General features: G+C 44.4%; 1 protein-coding gene across 1 annotated transcript in view; it reads left to right on the top strand.

The window, feature by feature from the left end:
• DENND5A (DENN domain containing 5A) overlaps positions 1–18,625 on the top strand; it is a 118,547-nt gene extending 99,922 nt beyond the window's left edge. Inside the window, exons 13-23 of the mRNA XM_042957781.1 lie at positions 3,237–3,321; positions 6,098–6,182; positions 6,865–6,993; positions 11,284–11,405; positions 12,616–12,761; positions 13,334–13,452; positions 13,862–14,043; positions 14,673–14,755; positions 15,250–15,373; positions 15,921–16,089; positions 17,594–18,625. Of these exons, the coding sequence (XP_042813715.1) occupies positions 3,237–3,321; positions 6,098–6,182; positions 6,865–6,993; positions 11,284–11,405; positions 12,616–12,761; positions 13,334–13,452; positions 13,862–14,043; positions 14,673–14,755; positions 15,250–15,373; positions 15,921–16,089; positions 17,594–17,777 (1,428 nt within the window). The 3' untranslated portion in view covers positions 17,778–18,625. The remainder of the gene's footprint in view (positions 1–3,236; positions 3,322–6,097; positions 6,183–6,864; positions 6,994–11,283; positions 11,406–12,615; positions 12,762–13,333; positions 13,453–13,861; positions 14,044–14,672; positions 14,756–15,249; positions 15,374–15,920; positions 16,090–17,593) is intronic.
• Positions 18,626–18,862: the final 237 nt, after the last annotated feature.

Below are 18,862 nucleotides of genomic sequence, written 5' to 3'. Positions count from 1 at the left end.
TAAGAACTAATACCATACCATGTTCTAAACCTGTCCTCTGAGGCTTTGTAGCCATATTCTGCAAAAATTCCCATAGTATAAGGAATATCTTTTGGAGCCAATTTGATTCCCTTCTCAGTTTGGATGGATAGGGGCTACTTGTTTAGTGAGAAACTAGTTCAAAATAATGGGGACTTTTCAGTTGAGGTCCCATTTTGTTCTGAAGTCTGCATTTGGAGTGCTAGAAATAAAGCACTAACAGTGTCACCAGAGGGAAGCAAGGGTATGTGCTTTTTTGGCAGGTCATTTATACCCTCAAAGACACATGGATGTTCAGCTGAGGATTGACCAAGACTATCTATGTTGGGTTTCTACAGCATGTCCTCCTTAGGCCTCTACTTTGCTAGCTTGTGTGTAGAGCGCTTCTCTCCTGTTGAGACATTCTTTGGTTATGTCCTAATCCAAAAGCTATAACCTGGTTACCTGGTCTCCATCATGCAGATTATGCATGGTCTTGCAGTGACCAAATTTACTCTCAGAAGGTGATTTTACTGCCCCCTTCTGAGGGCACCTTACTGATCAATTACCTATTTTATCTACTTAGAAAGTAAAGGGAATCCAAACAGCAGGTTTTGCTGCTAGCTTTCTAAATTTTGTTATTAGCCATACGACTGTCTACATGCAGGGCTGCCTTCAGCAAGTCCTCTTAAGCTCTGTTATCTTCACAGCTCTCTTTGGCTTTCAGTGACATTTTTCAAGGAGATGTGTATCCTTCTCTAGTATATTCTTCTGACAATAAGAGGTGAGGTTTGGTTTTTCATACTGGTTTTGTAACTGCTGCCCTTGGGATAAGTGAGAAGGGGTTGTTTCGTACCTTCCATATATATGACATCCCTGGAGAATCTGGTACTACTTAGATCTTGCTATCTCTATATAACTACCCCAAATGGGTGGTTAGGCTAAATTGAACCTTGCAGTCTCAATCAGCCTCTTCAAAAGAGGAAAAAGAATAATCCATGTCTCCTGAACTAGAAAGACCCGTCAGCCCAGCTGCTGCTCTCTCACTCCTGCCTTTGCTCTCCCTCCTCATGAGTAAAATCACTGTGAGCCAGGGCATCCTCCTGGCATGGCAGCCTGGTGTTGCTCTAGCCTTTGGCTCTTCAGTATCATTGCCTCTCTGGTGACCAGCTATATTTAGTGTGTGTCACATTCACACAGTTCTGTTAAGGGAGGCTGCCTTCCTGGTCTTCCTAGATTCTGAGATACGAGTGACAAGTCAAAGTCCCTTTCAGGAGCCTACTTTAATGGTTTTGGTGGATAAGTGGATGGATTTCTAGAAGTTGAATTATTAAATCAAAGAGTGTGAGTATTTTAAGCTCTTGCATTGTCTTTCATATTTATTGTATTAATATACCAGTTAGTGTATAGGGGTTGTAAGTCTCACTGATGTTGTTAAACATTATTTTTTCCCCAAATATTTTTTTGATGAATAAAAAAATAGTCGTTTCTAGTTTTAACTTGTGTTTTTAAAAAAAATGCCATGATGATTATTGGGTTTTGTTTTAAGCTGTCTAAATCTTTTTTCTTTTCTTTTTTTTTAAAGCTGGTTAAATCTTGTAGGATATCCAAACATACACCAAGTTTATGTCAACAAGTTGCTGATTTATAGATGAGGGTTTTTCTTCCATTCAAATAAATGCTTGCTTTTTTCTCCTAAGATAGATCAAGTTGGTGGATGGAAACAAAATAAATACTCAGTATTCTCAAGGGACAAATCTTGAGACCTTAAAATCCTCGCATTCATTTGAGAGCATAAAACTTTCTTCAGAAAGTATAACTTCAAAAGTTAAATCTCTTTTAGACAGTCTGTATAGCATCATTATTGATAGCAGTGGTTCTGATATTAGATAGATTGAAGCTTGAATCCCAACACTCTGCTTACTAGCTCTGTGATCTTTTACATGTTACTTAATCTTTGATCCCCAATTTGACCTTTTCTAAAGAAAATGAGGATAGAGCTACCTATCTTGTAGTATTGTTGAGAGCATTGAATAAAATATATTTTGAACATTTAATGTAGTACTTAGTTTATAGCAAGCCTCAAGACATGGTAACTTCTATTATTACTATTCTTTAAAATACAGAACTAAAGTCATTTATAAAATTATTATAATAAATTCTACTAAAACAAACATAATACTACATTTATATTATGTCAGCTATATAGAAACATTTACCATGAATCTGATGTAAAGTTTTTTTTTTAAGTCACATACAAGGGTCACTGTGTACTGCAGGAGGGCTAGAAAAAGACAAAACAGTTACTGGATGGCCAGCTGGGCTCACTCACCACCTAGGTAAATTGCTCCCTCACATCAGGCTTGCAAATGCTAATCAAATCTGTGCCTTGGTAAAATGACAAATTGCTACATGTCTTAGTTTAAACTGCAACTCTTACATTTCCAAATGCTAAGGTTCTGTTACACTGACTGTAGTTAAGTACCTTCAGCCTTCTTCAACTTTACCTTCAAGAGTAAATCTTCATCTTAGTGACAGCTTCTCCTCAGCCTACACTAAAGACAATAATGCCTTTAAATATTTAAGGAAACTCAGGAGTTGTCATGGAATCTTATAGACTGGGTATTAGCTCCTATGTACAAAAGCCATCATGCTCTACCCAAGCTGGCCTTTAACCAACTCAGAAGTTGATAGGTTATTTGCTTTTTTCTTTCTTATAAACTGGCCCATTCACAGATTCTGTGTGGCCATGTCCTCCTTCCTATTTCAAGTGGTGGGCCACTTCTCTTTTCTCTCTTCCATTCTTCTTTATATTTCCTCTGCATTTTAGTAGGGGGATATATTTGTATATGTTGCACTAGGTGTACATCAAGATAAGACATAATACAGATATTTTTTACTAAAAGCCCATATCTATATGTTTTATCTATGACTCTGTTCACTGGATGCCTTAGCCTCTGAAATCTAAACTGACAGGAGTTTCGGGGCACCTGGGTGGCTCAGTCGGTTCAGCACCCAACTTCGTTCGGGTCATGGTCTCACAGTTCATGGGTTCGAGCCCCACGTTGGGCTCTGTGCTGAGAGCTCAGAGCCTGGAGCCTGCTTTGGATTCTATGTCTCCCTCTCTTTGCTCCTCGCCCGCTCATGCGTTTTCTCTCTCTCTCTCTCTCTTAAAAATAAATATTAGAGAAAATTTTTTTTAACTGACAGGAGTTTCTTCTCCCTTGTGTTGGTTCCAGGGGAAATCAGCCTTGTGGTCCCACCTGTTACATTATCAGGAAAACCGGCAGAGAAAACTCACATCAGGAAGCCTCAATACCTCAGGTAAGTTGGTCTCTGTAGCATTGGGGAGAGCCCCCTTCATCCATTTTCCCATCTCCCACTGGAGTGATCATCTGAGGTAGACTATTCCAGGTCAATGAAGCCTTTGTCTGAAATGTTTTCTTTTTTAAATATTAAGCTACTTGGCTCTCTGACCACAGAGTGTGCCAAAGCAGTGGGGTTTGCTTTCATGATGTGTTTCTATACTTTTTTTTTTTTTTTTTTTTTTTGAGTAAAATCTACATCCAACATGATGCTTAAACTCGTGACCCTAAGATCGAGAGTCGCATGCTCTACTGACTGAGCCAGCCAGGCGTCCCTGTCTCTATACCCTTTTGATGAGTGAGATAGGTGACTTATATCAGCAAAAAGCCAGTGTTTATAAATTTTTTTTTTTTTTAACGTTTATTTATTTTTGAGACAGGGAGAGACAGAGCATGAACAGGGGAGGGTCAGAGAGAAGGAGACACAGAATCTGAAGCAGGCTTCAGGCTCTGAGCTGTCAGCACAGAGCCCGACGTGGGGCTAGAACTCACGGACTGCGAGATCATGACCTGAGCCAAAGTCGGCCGCTTAACCTACTGAGCCACCCAGGCGCCCAAGGCCAGTGTTTAAATGAATTTAGGTTTTCAGTGAATTTGTGTGTTCTGGTGTCCTGTGTTTGGAATAGGTTGTCTTCATAGTTTTTTGTTTTATTTCTCTGAAATGGGCATTGAGATGATCTATCAGTTAAGAGAGCCTGTTTGTCAATGTGTTCTACCTTGGAGTTCCTCAGAGTCAAGGCCTGATGTGAATGATCCCTTAACACTTCTTTTTCCATTTCTAATTTAATAAAAATATTAGAGTTGGCAGGGACCCCAGAGATTATTTAGTCTAGCCCCTTTATTTTACAAGAGGAGGAAACCGGGATCCAGGAGGAAATGAATTTATTCAGGATCACACAGGGTATTCATGGAAGAGGCCAGATTAGGAGCCAGGCCTCTTGTCTCCTGGTCTGGTGTTCATTCTGTAGTGCCCCTTCCAAGACAATACTCCTCCTTCCTTTACTTCTTGGCAACATCTCCCCTTTGCATCATCCTTCATTTTCTTCTCTCTGCCAGGAAGTTTGTTTACTTTTCTTGGGTATTCTTATCCTAATGGTAAAGATCAGTTCAAATGGAAGTAAAGAGATAGGCATGAATTCCGTGGTTTCTTTCCTCTTGAGCTAATTGACTTCAGCTAGCACTGAAAGTGGGGAGAATAGTTGGCTGGAAACCAGGTACAAGAGCTTCCTAAGCAGCTTGATAAGGAGTTCTTTCATCTATTCTCTGGATATTAGAACAAAAATTCTTCTCAGGAAGGCTATAGAAGTTACTGCTGAGGGATAGACTATATAGCCAAAAATTCTCAACAGTTAAATGATGAAGATACTATGTTTTATGTATTGGACCATACATATGGATATAAATATACAATCATACCTCAGAAATATTGTGGGTTTGGTTCTAGAGTACCACAAAAAAACTGAATATTATAAGGAAGTGAGTCAGGTGAATTATTTGGTTTCCCATTGCATATAAAAGTTATATTAATGCTACACTGAAGTCTGTTAAGTGTGCAATAACATGTCTAAAAAATGTATATACCTTGATTTAAAAATATAGCTAAAAACAATGCTAACCATCAGTTGGAGCTATCAGCAAGTCATAGTCATGGATCACAGATCACCATGACAAATATAATGACAATGAAAAATTTTGACATATTGTGAGAATTACCAGAGTGTGACACAAAGACATGAAGTGAGCAAATGCTGTTAGAAAAATGGTGCCAGGGCAACTGGGTGGCTCAGTTGGTTGAGTGTCTTGAGTCTCTTGATTTTGGCTCAGGTCATGATCCCAGGGTTGTGGGATTGAGCCCTGTGTCGGGCTCTGCACTAAGCATGGAGCCTACTTGGGATTCTCTCTCTCCCTCTGCCCCTCTTTCCCGCTCATGTGCTCTCTCTCTCTCTAAAATAATAATAATAGTGGTGCCTGGGTGGCTCAGTCGGTTAAGCACCCGACTTTGGCTCAGGTCATGATCTCATGGTTCACAAGTTTGAGCCCCACATCAGGTACTCTGCTGTCAGCACAGAGCTTGCTTAGGATCCTCTGTCCCCATCTCTTCCTGCCCCTCCCCCGCTCTCTCCCTTTCTCTTTTAAAAATAAATAAAAACATTAAATAACAATAGTGATAATAAAAATGGTGCCAGTAGACTTGGCTTGACACAGCGTTGCCACAGACCTTCAATTTGCAAAAAACACAGTATCTGTGAAGCACAATAAAGCAAAGCATAATAGAATGAGGTATGCTTGTATCTAGAGATCCTAAGCATTCTGGAACATGTTCTTTACGCACTTGCTTGGCTCTTTTGTAGCCCATTTTGAGGCAAGACCAAGTACATGAGTAGTAGCTCCAAATGGAAATAGTGCTTCCAAAGGTTAGTGATGAGAACATGCTGGATTAGGAGCCAGAAGATCTGTGTTCCCTCCAGTCCTGATTTTGCCACTTGGTGACTGAGGCAAAGCAGTGTTCTCTGAATCAGTTCCCTTCTCTGTGATACTTTCCTTGGCTATCTAACTTTAGAGGGTTAAATGAGATAATACGGGTTAAGAGTATAACATCTGATACCTAGTAGGTACTTAATAAATATTCATGAAATGCTAAGTGTTACCAAAGTAACCATTTCCTGTACAAATTTGGGTAATCAGCTCTTTGGATAATCCTATCTCTTGAGACATGAACAACTTTTTTGTTCTAGGAATACTTCTTGATTCAGAACGGAGGAAGTCTGATGCCAGCTCAGTCATGTCTCCCCTGCGAGTCTCCCTCATTCAGGATATGAGGTCAGTCTGGGTTCATATATAATAAGCCACTAAAAGCCTGTTTTCAGTTACTCCTTAGGTGTCTACTTTATTTTTTTTTAATTAAAAAAAATTTTTTAAATCTTTATTTACTTTTGAGAGAGGGAGAGACAGAGTGTGAGTGGGGATAGAATACAGAGAGAGGGAGACACAGAATCCAAAACAGGCTCCAGGCTCTGAACTGTCAGCACAGAGCCCGATGTGGGGCTCAAACTCATGAACGATGAGATCATGACCTGAGCTGGAGTCGGACTGAGCCACCCGGGCACCCCAGGTATCTACTTTAAATAGCAGGGTCTCAGTGACTTGGGCTTCTATAGCCTCTCTGTTAACCAGGAAGCCCTCCTTATTGGTCTTGTGCTTCATGATGCTGTTGTAGAGCTATACAAGCAGTTGGGTTTCCTGACAGTTTTGGCGAATTATACCAGAGTTATCACAAGACCTTAGGGTTCCAGGGTTAGCTTGGCTTTTTGAGAACTGTGTTATTCCCCCTCAGCCCCCCAAATTGTAGTGAGCCTATCTGCAAAGCTACATGGAAGCTGAGGATTTAGAGAACAAGAGAGATGGGCTCTCACCAGGCTTCCTTGACTTTACAGGGGAGGTATTAGTAGTCAGTTCATTTTCTACCCCACTCCCCATCTCCTTTTTTCTATTCTCCCTTCAGGCACATCCAGAACATCGGGGAAATCAAGACTGATGTGGGAAAGGCTAGAGCGTGGGTGCGATTGTCAATGGAAAAAAAGTTACTTTCCAGACACCTGAAGCAGCTTCTCTCAGACCATGAGCTCACCAAGTAAGGCCATTCCACCTAGATTAGAACCAGGCTCCCAGGAATGGTGGGGAGAGATTGGAAACTCTTGTGTGGGAAGGGAGATTATTCACTACATCATTTCTGTTGTATTCAGCTGAACTCAAATTGCATATGAAGGTTTTGTAGCTTTTGAAAACTCTTCTCCCTCTTTATCTATAGAGGGAAAATTCTGTGTTTGTTCTTCCTACCTTTTTTAATCTGCATGTCCTCAAATAGCTTTCTTAAAGAGATAATGAGAAGGATGGGGTCCTTATTGGGTACTTGAGAGTTTTGGGGCTCCCTTCTCCTTACTGCACCCAGGTGATTTGTATACCTCTTAGGCACAGGGCATTTTTTGGTCTCTTTCCTGTCCTAGGGAGGAAAGGATTAGAGAATGAAAAGAAAACTTCTAAGAGCTCCCCTTATCTGTTTTGTTCTCTCCTGAGCTCAGGGCCAGCCCAAGTCCTTGCTCTTTCTCTTTCCACCCTGTCTGAGTCTCCCTAGAGCTCAAAAGGGCTTTCAGTTAACCTTCCTAGACCCTCTCCCTCCACGCTTTCCACCTAGAAAGAGGAAGGGGAGAGATTCCATCACACTCACACTCGCAGGGGCCATTAGCCTACAGTTCCCTTCTCTGGATTTGATATTCCTTGTATACTTTCTGTACCCTAGTTACCAGGGGAGGAGCAGGAAGGAGGGCTGTCCTTCTCTGCCTCTTGGACTACCACCTCTCTACCTTTTTCTATGTTTGGCTCTTTCTTCATTGGCAAGCCTGTTGGGCACTTTTGTTTAACATTTCCGTAGACATCTTTTCATGGTGTCCTTTATTATTTGACTTCTCCAAGGATGATAAAGCAGAGGAGTGGACCTTGGTGAAATTTAGTGTAGCCAGTTGATTAAACCTGCAGAATCTATTTTTATTCAAAGTGAAAATAAAAATTTTTAGATTGTTTATTGTGTATAAATAACAAGCAAGAATTAGGTTTAAAACTTTGATAGGTTAGAGTTTAAAACAGCAATTCTTACAGAACTTAAAAATTAAAAAAAATTTTTTTTTAATGTTTATTTTTGAGAGAGAAGGAGACAGAACACAAGCAGAAGAAGGGCAGAGAGAGAGGGGAGACACAGAATCCAAAGCAGGCTCCTGGATCTGAGCTGTCAGCATAGTGCCTGATGCGGGGGCTTGAACTCAAGAACAATGAGATCATGACCTGAGATGAAGTCAGACGCTTAACTGACTGAGCCACCCAGGCGCCCCATTAAAGCACTTAAATGTGATTGCCTATAGATACATAAGGGTTTAGGAATAAAATTTGGAGATTGGGAGAACAATTAAAAGAGAACAAGTGAACATGTAAGTGTGGAATTTGGAATGGACATGTTTGAATTCCAGCTTCTGGGGACAATTGTGCGTGGTTAAAAAAAAAAGAAAAAAATCAGTGTAGCAGGACAGGGCAGCAAGTCTTTCCTGCTGGCCAGTGTGGACATCGTCATCAGGAGGACAGAGAGGCATCTGAGAGGGGGTCAAGCATAAGAACTTTGTGAAGTCTGGGGCAGTGTATAGGTCTAGGGTATGTTTGATCTTAAAGGCCTAGGCAATAGCAAATAAGGCACAGACTTTGGTCAGGAGGCTAATTTTTCTTTCTCTTTCTCTTTTCTCTTCTCTTCTCTTCTCTTCTCTTCTCTTCTCTTCTCTTCTCTTCTCTTCTTTTTCTTTCTTTTTTAAATTTTGGTTTCTTTAAACCATAGCCCTATTAGAGGAAATAAGCTCAGAAGTTACTCAGTCCTAGAAACTTTCCATCTGATATCCTGGCCCCAGTACTGCTCCAGTGAATGGAAAATGAGTTTTGCTGCCACAGATTGTATTTTGGATGGGGTATGGGGAGAAAAAAGGGGCCTTTCATCAAAACCTGCTTACTCCTTCTCCCTATTCTGTTCTCTCTTATCTTTCTCTTCAGTCTACTTAAAGTTTTAGCCACATCATAATCATACCACTCACCCTTCTCAGGATGTCTTTAGTCCTTTCAGGGCCTGGTCGGAAGTTTTCTTTGCCAGAGTTTGCCTAGATGCTCCAGAGACTTGGTCTCTTCTTCCTCCAGGCACCCATAGCATTTGTCACAGTATTTGTTCAAACCTGCTTCACCACTGATGGGCTGTATTATTATCTAGTTGCTTGCTGCTTATTACAATTTGCTTTCATTGAGGGCATGAATGAACATGCTGCCTAGCACCTAGAAGGTATTAAATTAGGCACATAAAATGTGTGCATAACTGCACAGACAGGAGGAGGTAGCCTTGGAGAGTGTATCTTGATACAATGGTCCTGACTCTGTGATTTCCAGGTAGCCTCCAACACTGTTGACAGCTTGGAGAAGGGGGTAAGGTTGAGGCAGGATAAGGGAGCTGTATAGTTTAGGGGGAAAAGTTAGCTCCTATACAGTGAGCTCACGTGGTTTCTCCTTGACCTCCCTACAGTGATGCTGTGTGGTAGCTGCTCTACCTTGACACTCACTTTGCATGACTGCCGTGACCTTATATCATCCTGTTCTTTTTCTCCCCCTACTCTTTCCAGGGTGTTGGCTTCCACATTCCCCAGTTCTCTGCATGCACACACATTCTTTTCACGCTTTTTCTCTCACTTAGTGATCTCACCTATTCTCATGACTTCTGTTACCTATCTGGTGACTTCCACATCTGAAGCTCAAGCTTTGACTTTTCTTCTGAGCTCCAGTCCTGCATTTATTTCCATTCAGATATCTTACCTTTAGCTCAGAGAGAACAAAACCAAGTTCCACAGAGTCTTCACCATAACCACCTTTCAAATTTTTTTTGTTAATGTCACCACTCTTCTCTCTGAACCTGCTTTGAAATTTGGTGTCTAGTTTGACTCCTTGCTTTGCTTTACCTTCCACATGCACATTTCAGGTCCTTAACTTCTGCCTCCACCTGTTTTCTTATCTGGTGCTGCTGTCTTAGTTTTACTCGTATGCCCTTTCACCCCTCAGCTACACTAAAATGAAATTTTCTGAAACTGGTTGTGGCTTTCTACTTCTAAGGTAAATTGCCAAAACTGACTACTTGTAGGGCAAGTTGCAAACTCTGTAGCCTGAATATTTAGAGTCTTTCTTCATTTGACTGTGGCCTAACCTTTCAGCCTCATTGCTAACTGATCACCTCCCTGGGTCCTCAACTCCAGCCAAACTGGTTTTCACACCCCGTCCTCTTTCTTCTGCAACACCTGTCTAAATTCATGCTGTCCTTTAGGCCTCTCCTTTTCTAGGACCACTGAAGCTTATTGCTCTTTAAATTCCCAGAGAGAGCCTTTCACTTGCACCTCATTATGGGCAGTGTTATACCATGGCCTTTACCTAATTTATTCACCTGGACTGTATTTGAGGATAGGTGTTTCTCTCTCCAGCACCTGCATATAGTAGGCCCTGGCTGGTGAATTAATCTCTTGGGTGTGCCTTATAAATAGAACCTCACAGGTTTACTAAATCTCTACCTCTTTGGCCATGGTGATTGCAGTCTTGGCAGCCAAGATGGTTACCTTCTTGGATTCTCTGTGTGTTTCTCTGTGCTGAAGGCCTGTGCACATGGCTATTTATGTCCCCTCTATTTGGGGAAGGTATCATTACTGTTGCAAAGTGTCTACAATGTCAGGCAAAGGAGTTGGCCTTTGATAAATAAGTGAGGATGGGGATGGGGATAGGAGAAAATTTGAAAAGAGGGGAAGGACATGATGTGTGCAGCTCTTCCTTGCCTGTGACCTGGGTCATTCCCTTTATTAACTCTGAAACTGTCCTGTGCTTACATTCACATTCAGAACAGTGTTCTGACTCAGGGGTCTTAGGTCTGCTGAGGGTGTGAGGCTGGCTCTGGTAATGAATGGCAGTCACAGACCTTCTGCCATTGCTATTCCCACAGCACACACTAGCTAGTGATGCCTTAGCTAGAAGCCTGAGAAGGCCTGTGTCATCCCTGAGGGGTGATAGTTCCAGCCCCCAGTTTAGGAAAGGAGGTCCCATGACCTCTGACACCGCATTATAGTAGCATCAACCCTTAGACACGGGTAGAGTTTGGTTTTTATTGTTCCTGCTGTAGTTTCAGCCACTTTCCCTCTAGCCCTCATTTCAATGGAGAAGCCGGCTTTGTTCCATTTTTTAGGTGGCTCTAAGGAACTTGAAGCTTGACATCTTACTCTTCCCTTAGCTGTCTCCTTCCAGAACTGAGTAATTCTAGTCTCTTTCCCCTCCTTTTGGCTGGGGGACTAATGTATTGCCTCCTCTCCGACAGAAAGTTGTACAAGCGCTATGCCTTCCTGCGCTGTGACGACGAGAAGGAGCAGTTCCTCTATCACCTCCTCTCTTTCAATGCCGTTGATTACTTTTGCTTCACCAATGTCTTCACAACTATCCGTGAGTAGCCCTGTGTTCCCCAACTAGCCTTCTCAATGCCAATCTTCATGAGCTTGCTGGAGGCTAACTCACTGTCCCCTTTTTAAAGAAAGAAGATTGCCACTTGCACTTTCTACTTGCCTTTTGCTTCTGTGGCAGAGAGGTGCATTAGCCCTCCTTGGAGGTTGTTTTTTCTCCAAAGCTTCTTATTCTTGTTCTTAACTGGGAAGTTCAGTCTTTTTGGCCATCGTGTTGTTACTGTTGTCCTAGTACTGCTCTGGGGACCTAAGGCAATGAAGGTGGAGTGGAGTTGGGCGGTTGGTGAAGTTCACTGCCCTGTTTGTACACCTGTAAAGAAATCTCCCTTTTGTTTTGGGCTGAGGGAATCATTCAGCATCCTGGGTTTCAGACCAGCCCACAGGGAAAGACAACTCTTCCTGAAGTAGCAGAAAAAAATCTAGGTTGTGGTGGGAGATTTGGGTCCAGGCCTTGCTGTGTCCTAACTCATTATATTTCTGTGAGCAGAGTTGATCTCTGCTGTGGGCCTAAGTCTCTGTTTACAGAGTGAGGAAGAGGGTTCAGTATGGTCTAAGGAAGGGCCTTGAAGCCTTACCTTTCTTTGGTGCCAGGATGCCCTGTTTGGTAGGGGGTAGTCTCTGAATTTGCCCCATGGCTCATTGTGTGGCCAGTGACTCAGCAGCTTCAGCAGTGTGGAATCTTGTTTCTACATGACACCCATCCTCCCTCTCAGAGATGAGGGTTTATAGGCTACAGGAGAAACAGCACTGTACTGGAGCTTAGGAGATTCAGGGGAACGATTTCCCTTTTGGTACCTCAGAAAAGGCATTGTAAGACCGGTATGGCCTCTCTGGAGATTGTTATTAGAGTTCATGAGGTTATAGACTGAAAAGTGCTCTCCAAAGCAATTCAATACAACATGGAGTTGGTGATACTATTTAGAGAACAAGTTCACTTAGCTCTGGGCCTGAAGATGGGTTTGGATCTTTGATGTTTGGGTAGTAACCCTAAGAGGAGTGAGACTGAGGGTAGGATTGGCTAATATTCTATGCCAGCCAGAGATTAGGTCCTGGGACCTGCTGCTCCCAGCTCCGCTGGGGCCAGTACAATAGGGGCCACAGTCATGCCAGCACACCTGGACAGGTCAGGGCCCTTTCAGGTATGGGAGGGATTCCTGATCCTTGTCAATGCCTTTGTGGCTTCCCCAAAACAGTGATCCCGTACCATATCCTGATTGTACCAAGCAAGAAGCTGGGGGGCTCCATGTTCACCGCCAACCCATGGATCTGCATCTCTGGAGAACTGGGTGAAACACAGATCCTGCAGATTCCCAGGAACGTGTTAGAGATGACTTTTGAGGTATGTGTTATCCAGGGACCACAACCCTAGGCTCAGTGGGGATCTGAGTTTGTAACAGCTGCCTACAGAAGTTTTCTGCAGGGTTTTATGGTGGTCTTGCCCTTATGGTATTATGCATCAACACAGTTGACCTGTCCTGAGATGATCAGAGGCCGGAGTCAAGGATTGGCCCAAGGACGAGGGAGCCCACCCTGTCTAAGTGGTCTCTGGCTGGAAGGCACTTACTCATCTGGACTTGCGTGTCTCCCTGCCCACGGTGTATTGAGAAATCCCCAAGAATTCTTTCAGTTGCTGAGCCTGTGTCACAGACAGCTCTGAATCTCAGACTGCTTCTGCTCTTAGGCCCTATTCTTCCTCTAGGTAGTAGCACCTTCTTTCTCAGTCATTTCCCCCTCATGAGACAGTGCTGTACTACCAGCCTTAGTGGTAGGTGGAGCCATGAGTTCTTCCTCTGCAGATGCTGAGGGGCCAGATTGCAGGCAACCAGTCAGATCTGTGCCTCTGAGCAATGCCTTTCTTTTCTCTTATTTTCTTGACCTACGCACCTTCTTTATCTGACTGTTCTTTCACAGTGCCAGAACTTGGGGAAGCTCACTACGGTACAGATAGGCCATGACAACTCTGGACTGTATGCCAAATGGTTGGTGGAATATGTGATGGTCAGGAATGAGATCACAGGACATACCTACAAGTAAGTGTTCCCTTGGCTAAGATATCTAAGATAGTGGGGCAAGGTGTACTGCCAGGTGCCAGGGGCTGTGTTTGATCTGTGGGTATGTAGAGTTCTCAAGAAGACTCTTTAGGTTGTGGTGGACTGAGGTAACTCCTGTTTGGCCCTGTCTTACGTGCCTGAAAAGAATTAGGAGAGATTTCCAAGGAAAGATATATGATGTTGCTGTACACAGGTTCCAGGCCACCCATCATTCAGGTGGCTTCTCGATGATGCACAGTGGGATGAATGGGCAGGGTCTTGAGGGATCCCTAGCCTGGTTTCAGAGCCTGTCTCCAAGGTTTGGCTTTTTGATGGCTTTTGCTGAGCAGCAAGGAGAAGGGACACTGGAGGAACTGGCAGCTCTGACAGGCCATTGCCTGACCTTTAGGTTCCCGTGTGGCCGGTGGTTGGGAAAGGGCATAGACGACGGGAGCCTGGAGCGGGTCCTGGTTGGGGAGCTGCTCACGTCCCAGCCTGAGGTGGATGAGAGACCGTGCCGGACCCCGCCCCTGCAGCAGTCCCCTAGTGTCATCCGGAGGCTCGTTACCATCTCACCCAACAACAAGCCCAGTAAGTGGGAGGAGGGCTGGGCCCTTGTGCTACCCAGGTGGGGGATGTGGGCACATCTCTGGAAGCCCTGATATGGGTGTCCAGATCCCAGCCTATGCAGCTGCCTCAGGAACCAGCTGTTCTAGCAAAGTAGCCTTAGGCATTTGTCACCTTCCTCTCAAGAATCAGTGTGTGTGTGTCAGGCTCAGGGGGTGTCACACTCCTTAGAGGTCTGGAAGGAGAAGGGAGAGTTCATACAGCCTGCCCTGGTCCTCTGTACCATTTTGTTTGTGATTCTAGAAAGGAGAGGGATCTACTTTCTGGCCTTGTCCTTCATGATTCCTGGGCCTCGCAGCCAAGTTGTGGACCTCTTTTGGTTGCCAAAGATTCCAGGGTAAAATGGGAAATAAACTTTACCTGTATCTTTTAGAGACGGAACTCTAAGGTATTAGCTTTTGCTTTCCCCCCAAGATTTTAGGAAGGGCTAGCTTAGCAAAGTTGGATAGGCAAGAGCCACTGTTTCCAGGGTCCAGCTTCCCAGTGTCCTGCTTCTCCCATGAGCCCTTCCTATGTCCTCAGTCTTGTGCTCAGTCAGCTAAGCACTATTAGCCTCTGAGATTGGTTAGGGATGTCTTCTTGATTTTTATCAGAGCTGAACACTGGGCAGATCCAGGAGTCCATCGGGGAGGCAGTCAATGGAATTGTGAAGCACTTCCATAAGCCTGAGAAAGAGGTGAGCCTTTCTGCCCTCCAAACCTGGGCTTTATATTGAATAAGAGAGAATGATCTTTTTCCAGGGCCATGTACTATGGGCAACGCAGAGTCTAGAGTGTGTGTCTCAGTTTGACATTGAGCAGATTGTTTCCTCAGGGGCCTCTGCCTTAGGTTACCCTGTTTTCACTATACACTGATGACCCAACAGAGTCCCTGGGCCCCTCATGAACAGTGTGTATTCCTGTCTTCTTCTGGATTTGTCTGAGCCTCGCTGAACGGAGGTCACTCTGGCTTTGTCCCACTTCTGAGGACCCAGATCCATCATCTGTTCATTAGCTATTCACTGACAGCTGCTCTGTGTCATTCACTGTGCCGGGTACTGGGGGAAATAGACAAGATCCCAGCCTATCTTTTGCTGCCCTCCCAGCTGTGGGCTATGGGTTTGGGGAAGCAGTGGTGGGAAGGCAGTTTGGCTGAGGCAAGCCTGGCACTCTCTCCTGTTTCCTTCCATAGCGAGGCAGTCTGACGCTGTTGCTCTGTGGAGAATGTGGCCTTGTCTCGGCCCTGGAACAGGCTTTCCAACATGGATTTAAATCCCCCCGGCTCTTCAAAAATGTCTTCATTTGGGATTTCTTGGGTGAGTTGGACCAGGGTCTGAGGGTGGGAAAGCATGCAGAGACATGGGAACTCACCAACATAATGTGGGTGCTGAACGCTGGAATCTGAGAGGCAGAAGCCCAACCAGGTGACTCTCAAATTAGATCTGTTGTTTGTTTGCCTTGGCTTTTCTTGAAGTTACTCAGTCCTCACACTTTCTCCTTGTAGGTCCAAAAGGCCAGTTGATAGCATTTGGAGCCCAAACACTGTGTTGTACCCACTTGAAGAATTTTTATACAAGAAGTTTCTCCCTTAAGGGTTTCTTTTTTCTTTTTTTTTTTTCTTTTTTATCTTCAGAGTAAAGAAAGGACCATTTTCTATCAAGGGCCACATAAAGAAATTTAAAACCTAAGAACAGGGACTTTACATTTTGAAATGTGACCAATGATGTCAAAACGTTCATGTTACTCACATTAAGTTACCTAGCACCAACATGGAGAGGCCCATGGCTAGTGGCCTGCAGGGCAGTCATGGATGGGTTGGTTTTGAGAGCCTTTGTCACTGGCAAACTTTTCTGCTCTTCACAGAAAAAGCACAAACCTATTATGAGACTTTGGAGCAGAACGAACTTGTCCCTGAGGAAAACTGGCATACAAGGGCCCGGAACTTCTGCCGATTTGTCACTGCAATCAATAATACTCCCCGGAACATTGGCAAGGACGGCAAGTTTCAGATGCTGGTGTGCTTGGGAGCCAGGTACTGCAGCCTCATGGCCCAGAGTGCACGGCGCCACCTTGGAGGTGGTGCTGGGAGCCTAGTGTGGTGCAGGGGGTGGGAGCAGCTAATGACCAGATGCCGCCCAACAGGTGAGACCTTGGAAACCCTTAATTTCCTTCATGTACCAAGCCTATGTGTGGGGATGTGTAGGGGTGGCAATGAGGGTGTGTGTAACTGGGTGGAGGCCCATTTTGATGGGAAGGAATAAAACCATCCCACTGGTGAAATTTGAAGTAGAGTATATCTAGTCATTCCTTCCAACAACCATTCAAATGTTCCAGGCCTGATGGAAGACAGTGGGAATGAGCTGAATAAAACATGGTCCCTACCATTTAGAAGCTTACTTGTCCTAATTAAGTACAGTATAAGGCAGAAGGTTGTGAGAGTCCCAAAAGGAGCATTCATAAGGTATGCTGAAACTGTAGAGGAGAAAGATCAGAGAGGGGAGGAGGTGGTATTTGAGTTGAGCCTTAATGGAAGGGTAGAAGTGGGGAGAGAGTTTGAAGCAGACAGAACTAGCAGAGAGGCCCTAAAGGAAGCAAAGAGTGTGGGGTTAGGAAATAACAGGTAAACTTGGGAAGGGCAGTTGTAGGAAACAGTTGAAAGGATGGGGGCCTTGGGGAGCTGGGACAGGGAACCCTTCCATATCAGAACAGAGTTGTTTAAACAGGCGACTGAAATGATATGAATTTGATACCATGGGTGGTATGCATCAGAGTGGATAAGATTGTTAGGGACTATTCCAGTGGGTGACATGAGGGTGTGAAAACCAAATAAATTTAAGGCAGTAGTTTATTTGGGCCAGGGAAGAGAGGGAGTTGGCGTTGTACTTAAAAACGGACTCTGGAACCAGATTCACTAGGTTCATATTCTCAGATCAGCCATTTCCTAGCCATATGAACTTGGACAAGCTATTTAACCTTTGTCAATTTCTTCATCTATAAAGTGGGGCTAGTAATAGCACTAATAGCACCTACCTCATATCACAGGGTTGTTATGAAGGTTAAATCTCTTAAAACAGTGTCTGGCACATGCCAAATGCTATGTGGATGTGAGCTCTTAGGATTATTCCTGGTGGTGATAGCTCTGGGGAGGAGTAGTGCTCTGGGACAGATGGGCTGTTGAGATGGAGGAGGTGGTGTTGATTGGTCCTGGAGTCTGGTTGGTGGTGGGCTGGTCTAGGGAGGCAGGGGGAGACAGGAGAGGAGGTGTGGGCCTCGTGGCAGGTAACTGGGTTGATTTGGCTCAGATTGGGTTGTTGTCCCTGGGACTGAGTAGTCCCTAATAGGAGCCTTTTAAAGCGATGTAAGGCCTCTTTGCCAAGAGCTATTAGGGGAGGGAAAGGGGGTTGGGGAAGCTATCCACTTCTCCAGCTTTAGACTTTGTTCAAGGAGTGATGGAGCAAGTTTCCTCCTTGGCCTTGTACTAACTGTCTCCCTTCCACTTCCCTTCTGACCCATCTGGACTGACCCTTCTCTGCCAGAGATCACCTCCTACACCACTGGATTGCCCTGCTGGCCGACTGTCCCATCACCGCACACATGTATGAAGATGTGGCGCTCATCAAAGACCACACACTTGTCAATTCCTTGATCCGCGTGCTGCAGACATTGCAGGAGTTCAACATCACGCTGGAGACGTCCCTTGTCAAGGGCATCGACATCTGACCTCCCAGCAGCAGCTAGCAGTAGGACCGAGAGAGACTCACCCTGCAGCTCTGACCCTTCTACCCAAAGGGATTTAAGCGAGTTGAGCAGGAGACGGAGAGGAGATGTACACTCACTGTAAAAAGAAAAGTAGAGGATTTTTGGAATAAATAATCTATTTTAGAGTTTATTTGCTGATTTGCTTTTTACACACTTTCATGTGAAAGAGTGATAGGGAGAGGGAGACGAGGTTGGTGCCGCTTATTTTGAAGCTGGTGCCCTCCCTCGCCGTGGCCGCTGCTGGGAGCCTGCGGCCTCCCCAGACTGAGCCTGCGTCGCGGGCGGGGCAGTTCTGCTTCCTCACTGCGCTGGTCATGAGGCCATTCCACATTGTTTTTAAACTAATGTTTTCTAGATTAACATTGTTACGGATATTTGGCTTTCACCGGCCACACACAGGTGTGCTGGGTGGGAAGCCCCAAGCTCCAATCAAAGGGATTTTTAGCAGTGCCTCTGTAAGCACTGATGAGTCAGTCCCACATCTTTTCTGTTTCTGTCAGTATTATTTGGAACGGAGACATGCCGGGATGCACCATCATGCAGAAGATCATGCTTCCTCTTGGCACACAGCTGCACAGAAGTAAACATAAGCATGTCTTAACAGGGTTTCTTTTTCTTTTTTTTCCTATTTATTTAACCCTCCATTGTGTGTTTTAAGTCTTTCTTTTTCTTTTCTTTTTTCTTTTTTTAAAGAAGGAAAAAGCTTGTCACAGTCTAACTGGCTATGTTATTATTGTTAAATTTATGTTGTTTTGCAACCTAGAAACCAGCTACAGTATGGCCCACTTAATAAAACACCTGAAACAAAACTGCATGGATCCCTGACTTTAATGGGGGTTTATGAGCAATGGGTGGTGGGGGGCTACGGTTTGGTCTGTGTGAGAGGACCAGTGCGAGCTCCTCCCTCCGCAGCTGCCCAGGGTGCCCCTCAGGACCTGGCATCTCCTGGGTCTGGGTCCTTCCCACTGCAGCATCATGAGCTTTCATAGTTGTCAACTTAAATGGCTGTTTGAGAAGGATGCAAATAAGGGTTATTTTCCCACTCC

Source organism: Panthera tigris, chromosome D1 (genome assembly GCF_018350195.1).
Source record: "Panthera tigris isolate Pti1 chromosome D1, P.tigris_Pti1_mat1.1, whole genome shotgun sequence".
NCBI classification, from domain to species: Eukaryota; Metazoa; Chordata; class Mammalia; order Carnivora; family Felidae; genus Panthera; species Panthera tigris.
The sequence above is the reverse complement of the archived record's forward strand: the minus strand, read 5'-3'. Positions and strand labels throughout refer to the sequence as shown.